Genomic DNA, 15,208 nt, shown 5'->3' on the forward strand with positions numbered 1-15,208 from the left:
AGGGGTAGACTTGATCGACTTCTGGGCCTCACCCAGCCCAGCAAGGTCTGAGCTGGGGCAAACAAACATTTATCCAACTGAATGAGAACCCCAGTTCTGTGTGACTTTGGCAAGTCTTTTCTCTGGGTCTCAACTTTTCCATCTGTGAAATGGGAAGGGTGGCACTTCTGGGGTCAGCCAACTTTTTCTATAAAGGTCTAATATAGTAAATATTTGAGCTTTGTGGTTCACATGAGATCTCTTTTGCATATTATTATTATTTTTCAAACAACTGTGTAGAAATATAAAAAGCATTCTTAGCTCAAGTGTCATACAAAATGGGGAGCAAGACTCCTGCACTGGAGAAATCTTTGCTTATAAACACAAGGAGCCTGATCTTTGTGGCAGCAATGCTCTTAGGGCAAGGAATTGGAAATAGCCTAAATGTCCAGCAACAGGAAGAGAGATAGCTAAACCATTGCACATCTTCTCTGAAGCACTGTACAGCCGCTAAAAGAATGCGTGCAATAACATGGAAAAAGTCTCCAACATATTGTCAAGTGGGAAAAGTAAGTTGCCAAGTGATACAGTCTGAAACCAAGCAAGGAAACACCAAAGGTATCATATATTTGCTAGAGTACATGTACATATGTTTACAGGCAGAATGAAAAACCTGGAAAAGTTCACTCCTGACTCATGACTGTAGTTTACCCTTGGAAATACGGATGGGATTATGGGGTCCTTGGTAGTCACAGAGATCCCAAACCTTATCTCCAAAATGCCAGCCTCTGCATTGGCTGTTACCTGAACCTTGGAATACCATTCCCTGGGCTGTTCGCATATCTGGCTCCTTTTCCATCAGACTTCTCACACTATGCCATTTTGCACCTTCTGAATTTCAAACTAAGTGAATGTATTACCCATTGAGGAAATAGATGAATACCAATTTAAACAACCAAAGTAGCTCCCCTAGCCTTTTTATCACACCACCTTGTTTTATTTTCCCCATGACACTCATCAGTGTCTGAGATGACCTTATTTATTTGGCACGCCTGTTTGCTGTCCCACCTCCCCCTCCCCCCCAGGAGGTCCCCAGGAGTAGGGCTCGGTGGATCTACCTTCTTCATGGTGTGAGCAAGGACTCACAAATATGTATGGCCAATGCATATTTGCCAAGTGACTGCGTAAATGATGTTTGTTTTCTACAAGAAAAAAAATGCATTTTGAATTGCCTCTGTAATTAAAATTTAATAATAAAGAAAAAAAAAAACTGCCCTTCTACCCTCCCCTCAAAACCACAGGAAGAATGGGAAGGAAAGGGAAGGTTATTGAACTGACTTTTCATTGATGGGGAACTAGGAGAGAGGGAAATAAGCATTCTGGGGTTCTTCCATCAGCCTGTCTCTCTTCCGTTGGTCCATGTAGCTGGGGAAGGGAGCGGTTTTCTTCCTTAGTTCCGTTGAGGCCCCAGCTGGGTGGAGAGTCTCCAAAGGATGACAGCTGTCAGGCCTCCAGACCCAAGGCAGAGCCTGATGGGTGCTGGTCGGCTCCCCAGCCCTGCTCTGTCCCAGCTGTAACACAAAATGTGGGAGACAGTGAATAGGAACCCTTTCCTGCCTTCTCAGCCTCCACTTGCCTGTCTTCTGGAAGCAGCACCCTCTTTTCCTTTGAAGGGCCACCCTTTCCCATCTCTCAATCAATCAGGTTTGGGTGGAGAGGACCCCAATCCCCAGTGCTAGGTTGGGCACGTGACACAGTAAGAGGCATAGTAACCAGTCATGCATGTGGCCCAGTTTGGTCAATGAGAACCAGCTCTGGGAGGATTGCTAGAACTTCTGGGAAACAGGCCCACTCTCTCCACCACGAGTGTAAGCTGGTGGGATGTGCTGCAGCTCTCTACTACCTCAGAACAGAGAGCTAAGAGATGGGTCCCTGATGAGATCATCTGAGAAATGGCTCCAGCCACCTTAAGTTCCTGAGCTTTCCAGTTTTGTGTGTGACCCAGTAAATTTCCTGTTTGCTTTACCCTGGTTGCCTTGGGTTTCTATCATTCACAAATCAAACAATCGTGACCAATACCATCCTTGGCTACTGAAAACCCATCAACAATCCCCCTTTGTCTGAAGAACAAAAAACCAGATGCCCTCCCCCAATCATGCAAAGTCCTCTGGGATGTGATTTCCAGCTTCCCCCCCTTTCATTTCCTCCCTGATGCCCCACACACCCCACCGTGCCACCTCTCCTCTAGCCATTGGAGACCTGGGTCATCCATCCTCAGGATGTCATCTTGATAGTCTCTGCAGGGCACCCCAGGCCTTGGGGTCCTTGTTACCATTTCCAGAATTTATCTTATTCCTAGGGGATAAGACATTCCAGGGGGCTGTGCCTGGGATGATGGGGCTTTACAGAGCATTTCCAGGAGGTGTATTTTTTGGAAGGGAAGTTCTTTCTCTTCTGTAGCCCATTGTTATGCCACTTTGAGGCAAAGTGCTTCCGGGTCAGGGGTAGGAATTTACTAATAGAGCAGGCAAGTTGCTTTTCCTCTGTGGCCTCACTTTCCCCATCTCTAAAGGGGAGAGAGGGACTAAGAGAAACATTCAAGAACACAGGGGCCTTACCTCCCAGCACTCTTCTGAGTGACAGATCTGAGCATATGCTTCAGCGATCACAGTGGCCCTGGGGAGCAGGGGGAGGCCCTCAGGAGGGGACCCTCCACCTACTACCCCTCCCCCAAACCCCTCCCCAACCCACCTCCACTCACTTACAGTCCAGCCCTCCCCCTGGGGGGTAAATCCAGGATGTCCTCCGAGGCCAGAGTCCTGAAAATCGTGTTCAGGCTGGGGGTCTCCTGGGCAAGGGTGCACAGCTCTGAGAGGGAGATGAGAGTAATGGGGGAACCCCTGTTTGCCGACCTTCCCTCCCATTGGGCTCCCGGAGCTAACTCACCCGCGACCCTGTGTCCCAGGGCGGTGTACAGCGCTAGCTCCACCCGGATCGCCTCCTCACAAGGCCCGGACGCCCCCGGGAAGCAAACGAGGATGCAGGTCTTGTTATCCAGGCTGCCCTGGCGAAGGTAGAGAAGAAAAGGGAGCCCGGCGGGAGAGGGTTGAAAACCCCAGGCCGGGTCTCCGCCTTCCTTACAGTCCTGCTGTTCTGGGCCCTCCTCCCGAATCCGTGATCCCCATTTCGCTGAAGGCCCGGGTATCTGCGGGTCTCCTTCTACCAGAACCTTTCAGCACTGTCTAGCTGTCCTAGTCCCGCCCTGTAGCAGAGGGCCACGCCCTTTCCCCGGAGCTCCACCCACTTTGCAGTCCAACTGCTCTTCCTTCATCAGGTACCCATCATTTCTCAGGCCCCGCCCTCCATCCCTGCTTCTCCCCTTTCCAAAAGACCACGCTTTCTCTTAAATCTCTCTCACTAACCAATCTAAACCCCACTACTCTCCCATCCAAATTCAAGGCATCCCTCACGCTCTCTCCTCGGCGTAATTTGGCTCTGCCCCTTTCCAACAGGCCACGCCCTTTAGTGAAATTCCACCGCTCCTCTAGTTTTTCTCCTGCTTTCTAGAAAAACCCCTCCTCCCAGCGCCAAGCCCCATTTATCCCAAATGCCGTCCCCTCCACACTCTACCCCCAGGACCTTGCACAGACACGTGCCAACAGCTGCGCGCAGAGAAGCTCCGGCGCCAGGCCCAAGCGGAGGCGAGGCCACCAGTTCTGCCAGGGCTCTGACATATATAACGTCCCATACGCCGTCCTCTGTCTGGCGGGCCAAGGCGGCCACCTCGGGCTCCGCGGACACGAGTTGCAGTTCGGGGGGCCTCCCTGGAGCCTCCTTGTAGGCAAAGTCGCCCAGCGCTCGCGACACGGCAAGAAAGCCCTCTAGGCGCCGGCGGCAGACGGTGCAGCCCGCGTCGTGGATGCGCTCGCGCTCTCGGGGTTGGATGGGCTGATAGTCCTTGGTGCTGAAGACCAGGGCGCCGGCACGGTTCACTTCCGCGCGGGAGTCACCGCAGTGCGCCAGATACAGGAAGCGCCGGGAAACCAACAGCGCTTAGGCGGTGGAGCCGCCCGGCTCGCCGCGGGGCCAGAGCCCACGCAAGCGCGCGTCCGCGCTCAGGAAGGCGCGGCGCACCGCTGGGAGCACATCTCTGGCTCCCAGGGCGCCGGGCCCAGCGCTTCGTGCACGTGGCCCGACAGGCGGCGAGCGCCAAAAAGGGCGGCTCGCGCCCCGCGGTGGCGGTCCAGACCGCAAAGAAGGCCCAGCCAGGAGGCAGCTCGGGCAGTGCTAGCCAAGCGCACTGCGCATCCTCCATGAGCGCGCTCCAGCCCTGCTCAGCGCTCTCCTCGAAGCGCAGGCCCCACGCCGCCGCCACACCCCCATGTAGCCGCTGAGCGCAACGCGGCGCCGCCTAGAGGGACTGAGGCCCGCCCGGTGTGCTGCGCTCCGTCTCCTCCTCTTCCTTGGGAGCTGGCCAGAGGAGACCCTCCTGCAGGCGGGTGAGGGCCGCCATCCTTCTCTGGTGGGATCATCCTCTACAGCTGTCCCCACCTAACCGTCCCACCCCCGCCATTAATTCGCTCTGTTATGAGATTTTAAAGCACCTAAATTCCCTTCCTATGCCCCTGACCTGTACTTCAAGTCGAGTTGCTTGAAGGAACTCTGCTCTCCCGCATCTTCAAAGCGGGCTGGCTTTGGGATCTGGGTCAGGAAAGCCACAATAATAGAAAACGATGGTCTAACACTTACAATGTGCCACACACTATTTTACATCATTGTTTTCAATTTAGAGAAGAGACAAGAGTCATAAAGAAACACCAACTCATAGCCGATGACTTGGTGTCATCGGGAATCGAATTCTAGAATCCGTGCTGTTAACCACAACACGCTTTTGGCTTCTGATCCCCAGCCCTGTTCTATTCAAACTCCTCCCGCCTCAGCGATGCCGCCCCCAACTTCAAAAATCCCTGACTTTTTTGGTTAGATCCCTCCCTTCTGACCTCTTGTTTCTTTCCGGGTCTAGTCTGTCCATTCAATTCTAGGGCCTCAGACCCCCTCTAATTTTGCAATGCTAGCCCCGTCTCTACCCCCGCCTCTTAACCCCAGGCCCAGCCCCCATACTCTGGCTTGTCTCAGGGGGCCTCCTCTCTCCAGGTTAAGTCCACATTCGGGTCCCCTCCCTTCCGTTTTCTTTCCTATTCCCTCTCAGCCCGGCCTCTGCTCTGACTTCTCAGGCATGACCCCGCCCAATTATCTGAATATTCTAAATTGGCGTAGCTCCTCCCATCTTTTAGCTCCTCCTCTTTGTCTTTGCCTCGAAACTGAGTAGTTTCTTACCTCTTCCTTTCCCTGGCTCCACTCCCTCTGCTAATCTCGGTTCGGAGCCTACCTCCGATTATTAGAACCTTTCCATCAATTTATCGGTGTTGCCCCTAGCGCCCCAGCCCACTCTGAGGTGCACTCCTCCATTCTCTTTGCCTAGGCTCCTTCCTCTTTCTCTCTCCCAGCCCTCAACCTACCCCAGCTTCGGACCCCCAAAGGCACGCCCCCTAAAGTCAAGACACAGCCCTTCGTCCTTCCCCCTCCCGCGCTTTCCCCGCCCCCCACCACACCCTCAACCCTAACGCGCCTCGGTGCTTCCCCGCCCCCTCGCCCGCCCACCGGCTCCGCCCCTCCTGTTTCTCTGGCTCCGCCCACGGTCCCCGCGCTGCAGTGCCTTTCCCCACCGCTGCCCCGCCCGCCCCAGCCGCGCCGTACAGAGGGCGGCGGCGGCGGCGGCTGGAGCGGTCCAAGAAAAGGAAGAGGATGGAGGCTGCGGCGTGGGCGCGACGGAGATGAGCGCTCGCGGCCCTGGGCCCAGGGCGGCGCGGCCGGAGTGGGCGGGGGTCCCGATGCAGGCCCGAGGGGGGCCATGGGGCAGGTCCTGCCGGTCTTCGCCCACTGCAGTGAGTAGAGCGAGGCTCGGGCCTGGTGTGGGGCCCGGAGGCCCGGGTGGGGCCCTCCTTGGTATCCTCTCCGCGCGCGGCCCCGGGAGAGCTGGGATGGGGGAAGGAGACGAAGGAGACAAAGGAAGCGCTCCCCTCCCCCCGCGCTCTGGCGGCGGTGGGGGCGGCCTGACCCGGAGGACCTGGGTGAGACGGGGCGGAGGTGGGAACCTGAAAAGCTGGCGTGGGGCGCACTGGCGCTGGGATGTGCTTCCGGACCCTGCCGGGGCTTGAGGACCAGCGCGGGGAGCTGTCCCATCTCCCTGGTGCTGGCCGCAGCCGGAGGGAAGAAGGTGTGGAGTGGAGCGGTAGAGTCAGGATGGGGGTGAGGTGTCTATCCCCCACCTCCTGTCTTCGCATCCCACCTTCCTTTTGGGCCCAGACTTGGAGGCAACCTGGACCAAATTGTTCAAATCCTCCAACCGTCCAGCCCCTGTCCACGAGCGGCAACCATCCCTGCATTGGAGCCACTAGGTCCTTCCTTAGCAGGCTGTACCACTTATTAACGGTAACACTGCCGGAGGCCCACGCTGCTGCGAGCCTCTGATTCCCCCGCTGAGGAAGCGAAATAGGGGCGTGGGGGGCGCGAGATGTCCGATTTCAATATTGAGCATCTCCTGTATGCAAAATCCGGAGCCACTTCTGAGGGGCTGGATTCCAAAAGGAAAACGCCTTGTCTGATCCTCACGATCTGAGCCAATGGCTCTAACAATCCATGTGTAACATTCAGTGTCCCACGCCCTGTGGTTCTGATAGCTGGGGATTCCAACAGGCTCAGATCCAGCCACTCCTGTATCCTGAGAGTCCAGATGCCAAATTTCTAAAAATTGGCTCTTTCAATATTCTAGGTTGCCAATCCAACATTCTAACATCTGCACCCTTTCCCTTCTGCCTTCAGCTCCCTTTCTCTTCCTCTCAGTCACTCTTTCCAGTCACACCTCTCTTCCTCAAATGTGCCAAGAATAGTGCCTGCCTCAGGACCTTTGCACTACCTGTGCTAGCTACCTGGAATGCTCTTTCCTAGATATCTGCCTGGCTTCCTCATTTCATTCAGGTCTCTTCTCAAATGTCATCTTATCAGAGAAACCTCCCTACCTCTCATGTCTGAAATAGCCTCCCCTTCACTTTCTAACACCTTACTCTGCTGAATTTTTTCTATGCACATTTCAGCACCCCCATATCTTATGTCTACTTGTTTACTGTCTCCCCCATAGCATGTAAGCTTTATGAAAGCAGAAATTTGTGTCTGTTTTCTTCACGGCTGTACCCTCAGGGCCTCAGTAAATGCTCAATAAATGACTGTTGAGACAATGATGAGTTGAAACCTTCCAAGATCCCTAAATTGAAGACTCTAAGATTAAGATTTCTGGATTTGAACTCTTAAGACCCTGAGATACTAGTGAGGCTAGAATTTTAGTCTGTATGCAGAATGTTCTAAGGGTGCTTTGATTCAGACATTCTAAGATCCCTTAATTTGGACCATCCACAATTCCAGGACTGGCAGGCACTGTGATTTGGACAATCCCAGTTTCTAAGACTCTTTGATTCTTTCCTTTTCGTAGAAGAAGCTCCGTCTACAGCCTCCTCTACCCCTGATTCCACAGAAGGTAAGGGTGTGTGTGCGAGCACGCGTGGTGGGACTTGAAGGACGCTCATAGCTGGGTAGAGGCTTGGGGAGAGTCTGCCAGGGTTCAGGTGACAGAAGCTCACGGCCCCCCATCCACTGTAGGAGGGAACGACGACTCAGATTTTCGGGAGCTGCACACAGCCCGGGAATTCTCGGAGGACGACGAGGAGGAGACGACGTCGCAGGATTGGGGCACCCCTCGGGAGCTGACCTTCTCCTACATTGCTTTCGACAGCGCAGTGGGCTCTGGCGGCCGTCGGGACTCGGCTGCGCGTCGCCCTCGGCCCCAAGGTCGCTCCGTCTCGGAGCCGCGAGAGCCGCCCGCTCAGCCCGGCCTGGGCGACAGCTTGGAGAGCATCCCCAGCCTGAGCCAATCCCCGGAGCCAGGGCGCCGCGGAGCCCTGGACGCCGCCGTTCCTGCTGAGCACCCCCTGGAGGACCTGAGGCTCCGGCTGGACCAGCTGGGCTGGGCGGCCCGGGGAGCGGGATCAGGGGAGGACTCTGCCACCAGTAGCTCCACCCCGCTGGAAGACGAGGAACCCGACAGAACCGAGGCGAGAGAGTCTGTGGCAGGTGAGAAGTCCGGAGGTCATGAGGGGTTGGGTGGTCTCTCTTCTGGGCACCCTCGAAGAGAAAGCTCACCTCCTCTCTCCCTACTGCACCAGAACTGGACCTACAAATCCGTCTTGCTGAGTCCTCTCCGCCCGAGGTCTTGACTTCCCAGGCCAGCCCAGGCTCTGGGACCCCTGAGGCTGGTACCCCAGCCTCATCCCGATCCCGGGATTCAAACTCTTGGCCTGATGAGCCCCAGGACCAGAAGGAGGAAGAACCTTTGGGGCACCTGGAGCGAGAGCCAAACACGGGGCAGTGCCTCGATAGCATGGACCAATCAAGACTCACATTGCAACCACATCTTGTAGGTAAGAAGCGTGGGTGGAGACGCCCCATTGGGCCACCTGAGAAGGGAGGAGGTATTGCTATTGGCTAGACGTTATAAACTCCGCCCCTTCAGAAAATTTTCCCTTCATCTGAGGGTTTCCATTGGCTCTTTATATATTGTTATCTGCCCACTTGAGAAGTTAGCCCTTCTCCGAGCATTGGGATTGGCTGATTGTTCATAATAATAAAAATACGCCCTGTCTTGGAATGCTCCCCCTAGAGGCTGATTTGGGATAGCCAAATTCCTTGCAAAAATTAAACTCTCATCTGTATGTGGCACTGGCTATTTACAAGTACTCTCTATGCCTTTTAAAAACTCTCTTCTTCCTTGACCGCACCCCGCCTTTAAAGCATGCTCCCTTCCCGGAACTGCTATGGGTTGGTTACAACACATCACTGCCTTTGTCTGTTTACAAAGAGAACCCACCCCGTTTTGGAACTGTCCCCACCTCTGTGGACAGCCATTGGCTGGTCACAAAGGGGCCCCGCCCCTTACTCCCTCCTCGGGTTCCACCGAGGTGGGCAAAATCCCCGAGAAGCAGCAGCGTCCGCTGGCAGCCTCTCATTCGGAACGGAGATGGGGAGTAAAGGTGGGCTTGCAGTACGGGCAGGGAGGGGGGTTGAAGGACGGCGGAAAGGGGTCCAGGTGTCACCCTTATGTCCCCCAAATCTGGGGGAATGTTTCCTCTCGGTCCCTACATTCCCCAGAGCTGCAGGCTGGAGCTAGGGGGCTGGGGGCAGTGTCTGGGGAGGACGCGGATCGGCCATGGGGTCCCCACTCCCTGGAGCCGGAGCCCTAGGGCCCAGGAGCGGGGATACCCCCTCCCCCAGCCTTGGGCCCAGGCGGCGCTGTCACTCTGAGGCTGGACGAGCCAGCACAGCTGCGGGTGAGGCCCCCTCCCCCCAGCGTGCCTAAACTTAGCCCCCGCCTCAGGCGACCCGGCCCCTCCCCCACCCACTGGCGCGGGCCTCGGGGCGCTTGCAAGGGAGGGCCCTGCGTTCTGGGGGGAGGGTGGGCTCCCTTATTTAGAGGGAGTTGGAGGAATGTGAACAGGGAGCATACAAAAATGAGGGGGTCAGACTCAGGGGGGCCAGTGGGGATGGATTAGAGTTTGATTGGGTTGAGGATGGGAAGATTCGAGAGTCTGAAAGGGAGCCTAAGGGGACTGGGGGACCGGGCTCAGGATTCTAACGGGAGCAAATTAGACCATCTGTTAGAAGTTCTGATGAATGAGATAAACGGGTGGAGTCAAGAGGTCAGGTAGAGTTTGGGAGATGAGCTCAGGGTCTCAGAGAGGGATGGGGAATGTTGAGTTAAGGTTTAGGACCGATTGTGGTGTCATGAATACATTTAGGATGCAGAAAAGGGCGTTGGTACGGATATCAGTGAGATGTCACCTTTTATCTCTCAGGTGGGCAAAAATTAGAAAAAAACATTGACAGCCATTGCTGGGCAGGATGTTGGGGAAAGAGCACTCTCCTATGTGGCTTGGGGAAATGAGAATTGTTACCATCCGCTAGACAGCAACCTGGCAACATTTATAACATTTAGAAATATATAATCAGTCCACCCAGTGTTTCCACCCCTGAGATTCTATCTCAGAAATAGAAGCCCCAAAGGGTAAGAATATCTGTAGAAAGAAAGATATTGCTTGCTACACTGTTTGGTGGTGGCGCTGGAGGAAACAGAATGAATGACCCAGCAGTAGGTACGTGGTTGGTACAGCCACACCACGGAATATCACGTCTCCCTTAAAAGAATGAATTGGGAGCTATTCCAGTCGACTAGGTGGGATTTCTACAAGGAAAAGTGGACTGGGATGAGTATGATGCAGAAAGGTGTGTATGTGATACGCTTTTTCATAAACAATAACTAAAGAGTGTGTGTGTGTATATATGTGTCCACACACAAATGCATGGGCAGGGGCCTGGCTAGATGGTTAATGTGGGTTTTCTAGGGAGAGGAGAAGGTAGGCAAGCATAAAGAAAAAGAGGACACTAAGAATTTGGAAATTGGTTTAAGGCTCAGACAGGAGGTCTGAGTTGGTCCACCACTGGGACAGGAGAGGGGAGGTCTGTCAAGAGAGGTCAGCCAGGCCTGGGTCCGAGCCCTGCCCTGATGCCTGCCCCCCTCTACAGTGGCGGACCTGCTGTATTGGAAGGACACGAGGACGTCAGGAGTGGTCTTCACCGGTCTCATGGTCTCCCTGCTCTGCCTCCTGCACTTTAGCATCGTGTCCGTGGCAGCCCATGTGGCCCTTTTGCTGCTCTGTGGCACAATCTCTCTCAGGGTTTACCGCAAAGTGCTGCAGGCCGTGCACCGGGGGGACGGCGCCAACCCCTTCCAGTGAGCACCCTGATCCCTGACTCCAAACTCTTTTCGCACCCCAGCTGGGTCACCCTCGGTCATGACCCATGGGCTCAAATCAGGCACTAGCTCACACCCTGACCCTGGCCTGGCTTGATCCTTTTGCTGATCCTAAGCCGACCCTGAACCTGACAAACCAGGCTTGGACTCCTCAGACCCCAGCCCCAACATCTGATCCTTTAATCCTTGGTCCCTCTCCCTGACCCCAATCTTGTCCCCAGCCCTCCACACCTAGTTTCTCTGCCTTGTTTCCCAATCCTGACTCAGACTTGCACTGAACCCACTTCTTACTCTTGTCCTAGCTACACCCCCAAGCCTGAGCCCTGTCCACCCCCAGAAGGGCCCCATTCCCCCCCCCTTTTTTTTGCATGGGTAGGCACCAGGAATCAAACCCGGGTCTCCGGCATAGCAGGCAAGAATTCTGCCATAAGCCACCATCGCACCACCCCCACCCCATTCTCTTGTCCCCTCAGAGCCTATCTGGATGTGGACCTGACCTTGACCCGGGAGCAGACAGAACGTCTGTCCCAGCAGATTGCCTCCCGTGTGGTCTCTGCGGCCACACAGCTGCGGCATTTCTTCTTGGTTGAAGACCTTGTGGACTCCCTCAAGGTGCCCCAATGTCCCCTCACTCTCCTGGGTTCCCAACCCGTGCCTCCCTGCCCCGGGGGTGGGGGGGCCACTGCTGGGTAAGTTCACAGCCTGCACAGTGCCCTGTAGACTGGTGACCCTGACCCTCACCCCTAGCTGGCCTTCCTCTTCTACATCTTGACCTTCGTGGGCGCCGTCTTCAATGGTTTGACTCTTCTTATTCTGGGTGAGCTGGCAAGGCTGTGGCTGATGGGTGGGGAGGGGGGTCGTCATTGGCATTTGGTGGGGGCCAGGGGGCCTGGCTGGAACCATTAACCTCCCAGGAGAGACCTGACCCCCTCCTCTGTGCCCACAGGAGTCATCAGTCTATTCACGGTCCCTCTGCTGTACCGGCAGCACCAGGTGAGTGTGAGAGGACCGCAGGTGCCAGCACCCCAGCCAAACACTATGGGGTCTGACTGTCACTCTCCTGTCCCAGCCAGAGATGGGAGGGCCACTTGGCATTCCCACCCCTAGCAGAGCCAGGATGCGACTGATGTGTCCCAACCACCCCAAGGCAGGTGGACTAGAGGATGCTTCCACTCAGGGGATCCAAGGTCCGATTGTTGTCCTGGCCAGAACCAGAGAGCCTGGCATGTCTTCTCACCTTGACACCTCTGGAGACTGAACAACACTCATCTTAGCTGGAAACAGGCAAATCAATTCATGCCCTTTCCAGCTAAGGCCACCAGGAACCGACAAAAACATATCCACTTGGAGACAAACAGGCTGATGTCATCTCTCCCTAGATGTAGCCTGGGCCTGACTGACACTCATCCCAGCCAAAGACAGGCTGGATGACTGAGGCCCTCAGTGCCTGAAACAGCCAGGGGCTGACTCCCATCTCAGCCAGAATCAGGTAGGAATCAGGTGCCTCGAATGCTGACGGTCAGCCTCTCCAGAGCTGGGTAGATGGGCTGAGGCTCCCTTCTCCAGCAAGCTGAGAGCTGGCTGATACATGTCTCTGCCAGAGAAACAGTCCTAACCTACCAAAATCACCAAGCCTCACAAAGTAAGCCAACACCGTGAGTCCAGTGAGAATGCAGATCAATCCACGCTGGAACTCGCCATCCAACGCTGACACCTTCCACCCCTTCCACCTCTAAATACACAGGCACACAAATTTATAGTCGTGCCCAGGACAGACTGTCATGGAGCGAGTGCCTGATCAACTGACCCTACAGCTTGAATCCCTTGGAATTCCAAGGACAGTTTATTAGATTTAGGGTTGAAGGTAGTAATTTGGGGGTGGGAGGGATGCAGCTCCTGAATGAATTAGGGAGAACCACCCCCACCCCATCCCTTCCATCACTCCTTTTTTTTTTTCTCCAGGCCCAGATTGACCAGTATGTGGGGCTTGTAACCAATCAGTTGAGCCACATCAAGGCTAAGTAAGGGCATGGGGAGAGATGGATGGGAGGGGGGAGTTTGGTAACTTTTTCTTTCTATACTCCCTGTCCCCAAAGTCCCTGGGGCAGAATGTCCCCTTCTGAGAGAATGGTGAAAGGCAGTTCCAAGCAGGTCTTAGTTCCAAACAGAGCGTTGGGCTCCTCCCACCCCACCCTCCCCTGAGTTCTCGGATCCTTACCCTTTGTCTTACCCCACTTCATCACCCCATCTGTTTCTCCCTCAGGATCCGAGCTAAGATCCCAGGGACAGGAGCCCTTGCCTCGGCAGCAGCAGCGGCGGTCACCGGATCCAAAGCCAAAGCTGAATGAGAGGCTGTGTCTGCTCACCGGTCGCCTGTCCCCACCCTCAGCTACCCCACCCTCCTCCCATCCCTCTGCCGTCCCCACTCCGCCCGCCCCAGGCCCCAGAGCCATTTCCCTGTGGGTGTCAGGCTCGCTCACTCCAGGGAGTTTGCGCAAATTGCCTGAGCAGACTGGACTACATTTCCCAAGAGGCTCTGCTCTAGGAGTCCAGGAAAGGCGAGGCATCTTGGCCGCGAGGCCTGCCGGGACTTGTAGTTGCCTAGACAGGGCGCCCGTCCTGCACTTCCGTGACCCCGCCACTGGAGGCGCGGTGAGGGCTTGGTGTCTCTTGGACGCCATGGAGCCCCAGCGGCTGGGGCTTTGCATGGGGCCCAGAGGAGGCCTGAGCTTGGATTTACACTTTAATAAAGATTCCTGTGGAAAACCCAAGGCCTCCTGTGCTTCCCATCTTCTACAGCTTTCGCCTTCGTGCACTGAAAAGCACTTACATGATACTAAAAGAGGAACCTTCCCCGCCCGTCCGCGTGGGAAGCCTCTTCCGTCCTCTGTTTAGACTGAAAAGGTGGAGGGGTCGCTGCGAGACCACCCATCCCAGGGCTAACAGAGCATTGGTAGTCGCTTTCCGTGCTTGTGTTCCCCACAGACATCGCCAATCGATCCCCACACACAGTCCTCTTACGCAAGCCCCGGCCCAACACATTCAAAGGCCTTCTGGATGACTCCCCGCTGCCACATCCAAACCGCCACCTCATCTTCCCTGATCCCCAGGCCAAGGACGTCCCCACTACCCTCTGTCACTCTCACCTCCCACATTCAATCAGTCACCAAGCCCTGTCCATCCTACCTCCCACACGGGTCACGTCCATCCACTTCTCTCCATCCCAGTTGCCTCCAGACCAGGTACAGAGCCTCTGGCCTCTCTGGGACTCGATTTCTAAAGCTGTAAAGTCGGGGAGGAGGAGACAGGTCTAAAGTCCTTCAGACTGTTTTGAGTCCCAGCTCCACTACTGCTTGGCTCTGTGACCTTGAGCAAATGACTTCGTCTCTCAAAGCCACAGTTTCCTCAACTGGAAAGTGGTTGACACAACCATTGGTACATATAAAGTCCTTGGCAGAGAGCCTGGCACATATAAATGCCCAATGAAAAGAACCTGCTGTCGGGCTGTTGGGCTGTGGGACAGTGGCTCGGTGGCAGAGTTCTCCCTTGCTGTGCCAGAGACATGAGTTCGACTCCTGGTGCCTACCCATGCAAAGAAGAAAAAAAAAAGATGAAGCTGCTGTCATTAGCTATGATATTGTTTCCCAAAGTTCAGTCATTCCCTCACCACTCTTGTGATATTTACCCAATCTGCTATTTTCCTAAATCTTTTCTTTGAATTGATCTATTTAAAAAAATAAAACTGTCTTTTAAAAAAAGGAAATAGTAATTCACCACCTTAAAAGGAAACCAGTATTGCTTGCCAGAAATAGAAAATAACAATAAAAATAAATGCAAAGCGATTAACATTTAAAATGTTTGTTCGCGCATCACCTAAAATCATCTCATTGGCCCGCGCAACGCATGGCACACTTCAGCAATAGGTAATGCTGTTGCACTGAATTTGTGTCTAGCAGGGCCTAGCAGCAGCCATCTAACTAAAAGAAAAGGGCTGAATGGGCTTCTCTTGCATTTGAATTTACAAAGCAGATAGACTACTTTAAATTTCCGAACAGAAAATGCAAAATTTCTTAAAGATGGTTTTACCTACACTATATTGTTAGATAGAGAAAATGTCCATTGATCCATTTCAGAGAATGGGGAAAGGGACTGTTTGAGATTATGGGGCCAGGAATGGCTAAAGCCCCAGACCCATCCTTGGCAACTTCGTTGGAAACAGGAAACAACTTGGAGGTTGAAGCAAACTTTGTTGAATGCCTTCCAGTTGCCTGGCCTTGTAGCTGACTTTTAAATTCATCGTTTTATTATGAT

General features: G+C 54.5%; 2 protein-coding genes across 3 annotated transcripts; one reads left to right on the forward strand and one right to left on the reverse strand.

The window, feature by feature from the left end:
- Positions 1-1,215: 1,215 nt before the first annotated feature.
- Positions 1,216-4,587, reverse strand: PPM1N (protein phosphatase, Mg2+/Mn2+ dependent 1N (putative)). Its single transcript, XM_077133597.1, is given in 10 exon segments — positions 1,216-1,550; positions 2,598-2,655; positions 2,741-2,766; positions 2,768-2,847; positions 2,926-3,043; positions 3,619-3,635; positions 3,638-3,684; positions 3,686-4,130; positions 4,133-4,228; positions 4,231-4,587. Coding segments are annotated over 10 exon segments (1,365 nt in total). The 5' UTR covers positions 4,493-4,587; the 3' UTR covers positions 1,216-1,334.
- Positions 4,588-5,849: 1,262 nt separating this feature from the next.
- On the forward strand, positions 5,850-13,668 carry RTN2 (reticulon 2). Of its 2 annotated transcripts, XM_077133598.1 has the most exons (10): positions 5,850-5,924; positions 7,526-7,570; positions 7,693-8,163; positions 8,256-8,510; positions 10,669-10,876; positions 11,371-11,509; positions 11,645-11,714; positions 11,844-11,890; positions 12,860-12,918; positions 13,161-13,668. In XM_077133598.1, the coding sequence occupies exons 1-10, from the start codon at positions 5,891-5,893 to the stop codon at positions 13,243-13,245; spliced, it is 1,413 nt and encodes a 470-aa protein (XP_076989713.1). In that variant the 5' UTR covers positions 5,850-5,890; the 3' UTR covers positions 13,246-13,668. The 2 variants fall into 2 exon arrangements, with proteins under 2 accessions (XP_076989713.1, XP_076989714.1); XM_077133599.1 differs by lacking the exons at positions 5,850-5,924; positions 7,526-7,570; positions 7,693-8,163; positions 8,256-8,510 and adding an exon at positions 9,021-9,119.
- The last annotated feature ends 1,540 nt before the right edge of the window (positions 13,669-15,208 follow it).

The sequence above is a fragment of the Tamandua tetradactyla genome, chromosome 16 (genome assembly GCF_023851605.1).
Source record: "Tamandua tetradactyla isolate mTamTet1 chromosome 16, mTamTet1.pri, whole genome shotgun sequence".
Taxonomy (NCBI): Eukaryota; Metazoa; Chordata; class Mammalia; order Pilosa; family Myrmecophagidae; genus Tamandua; species Tamandua tetradactyla.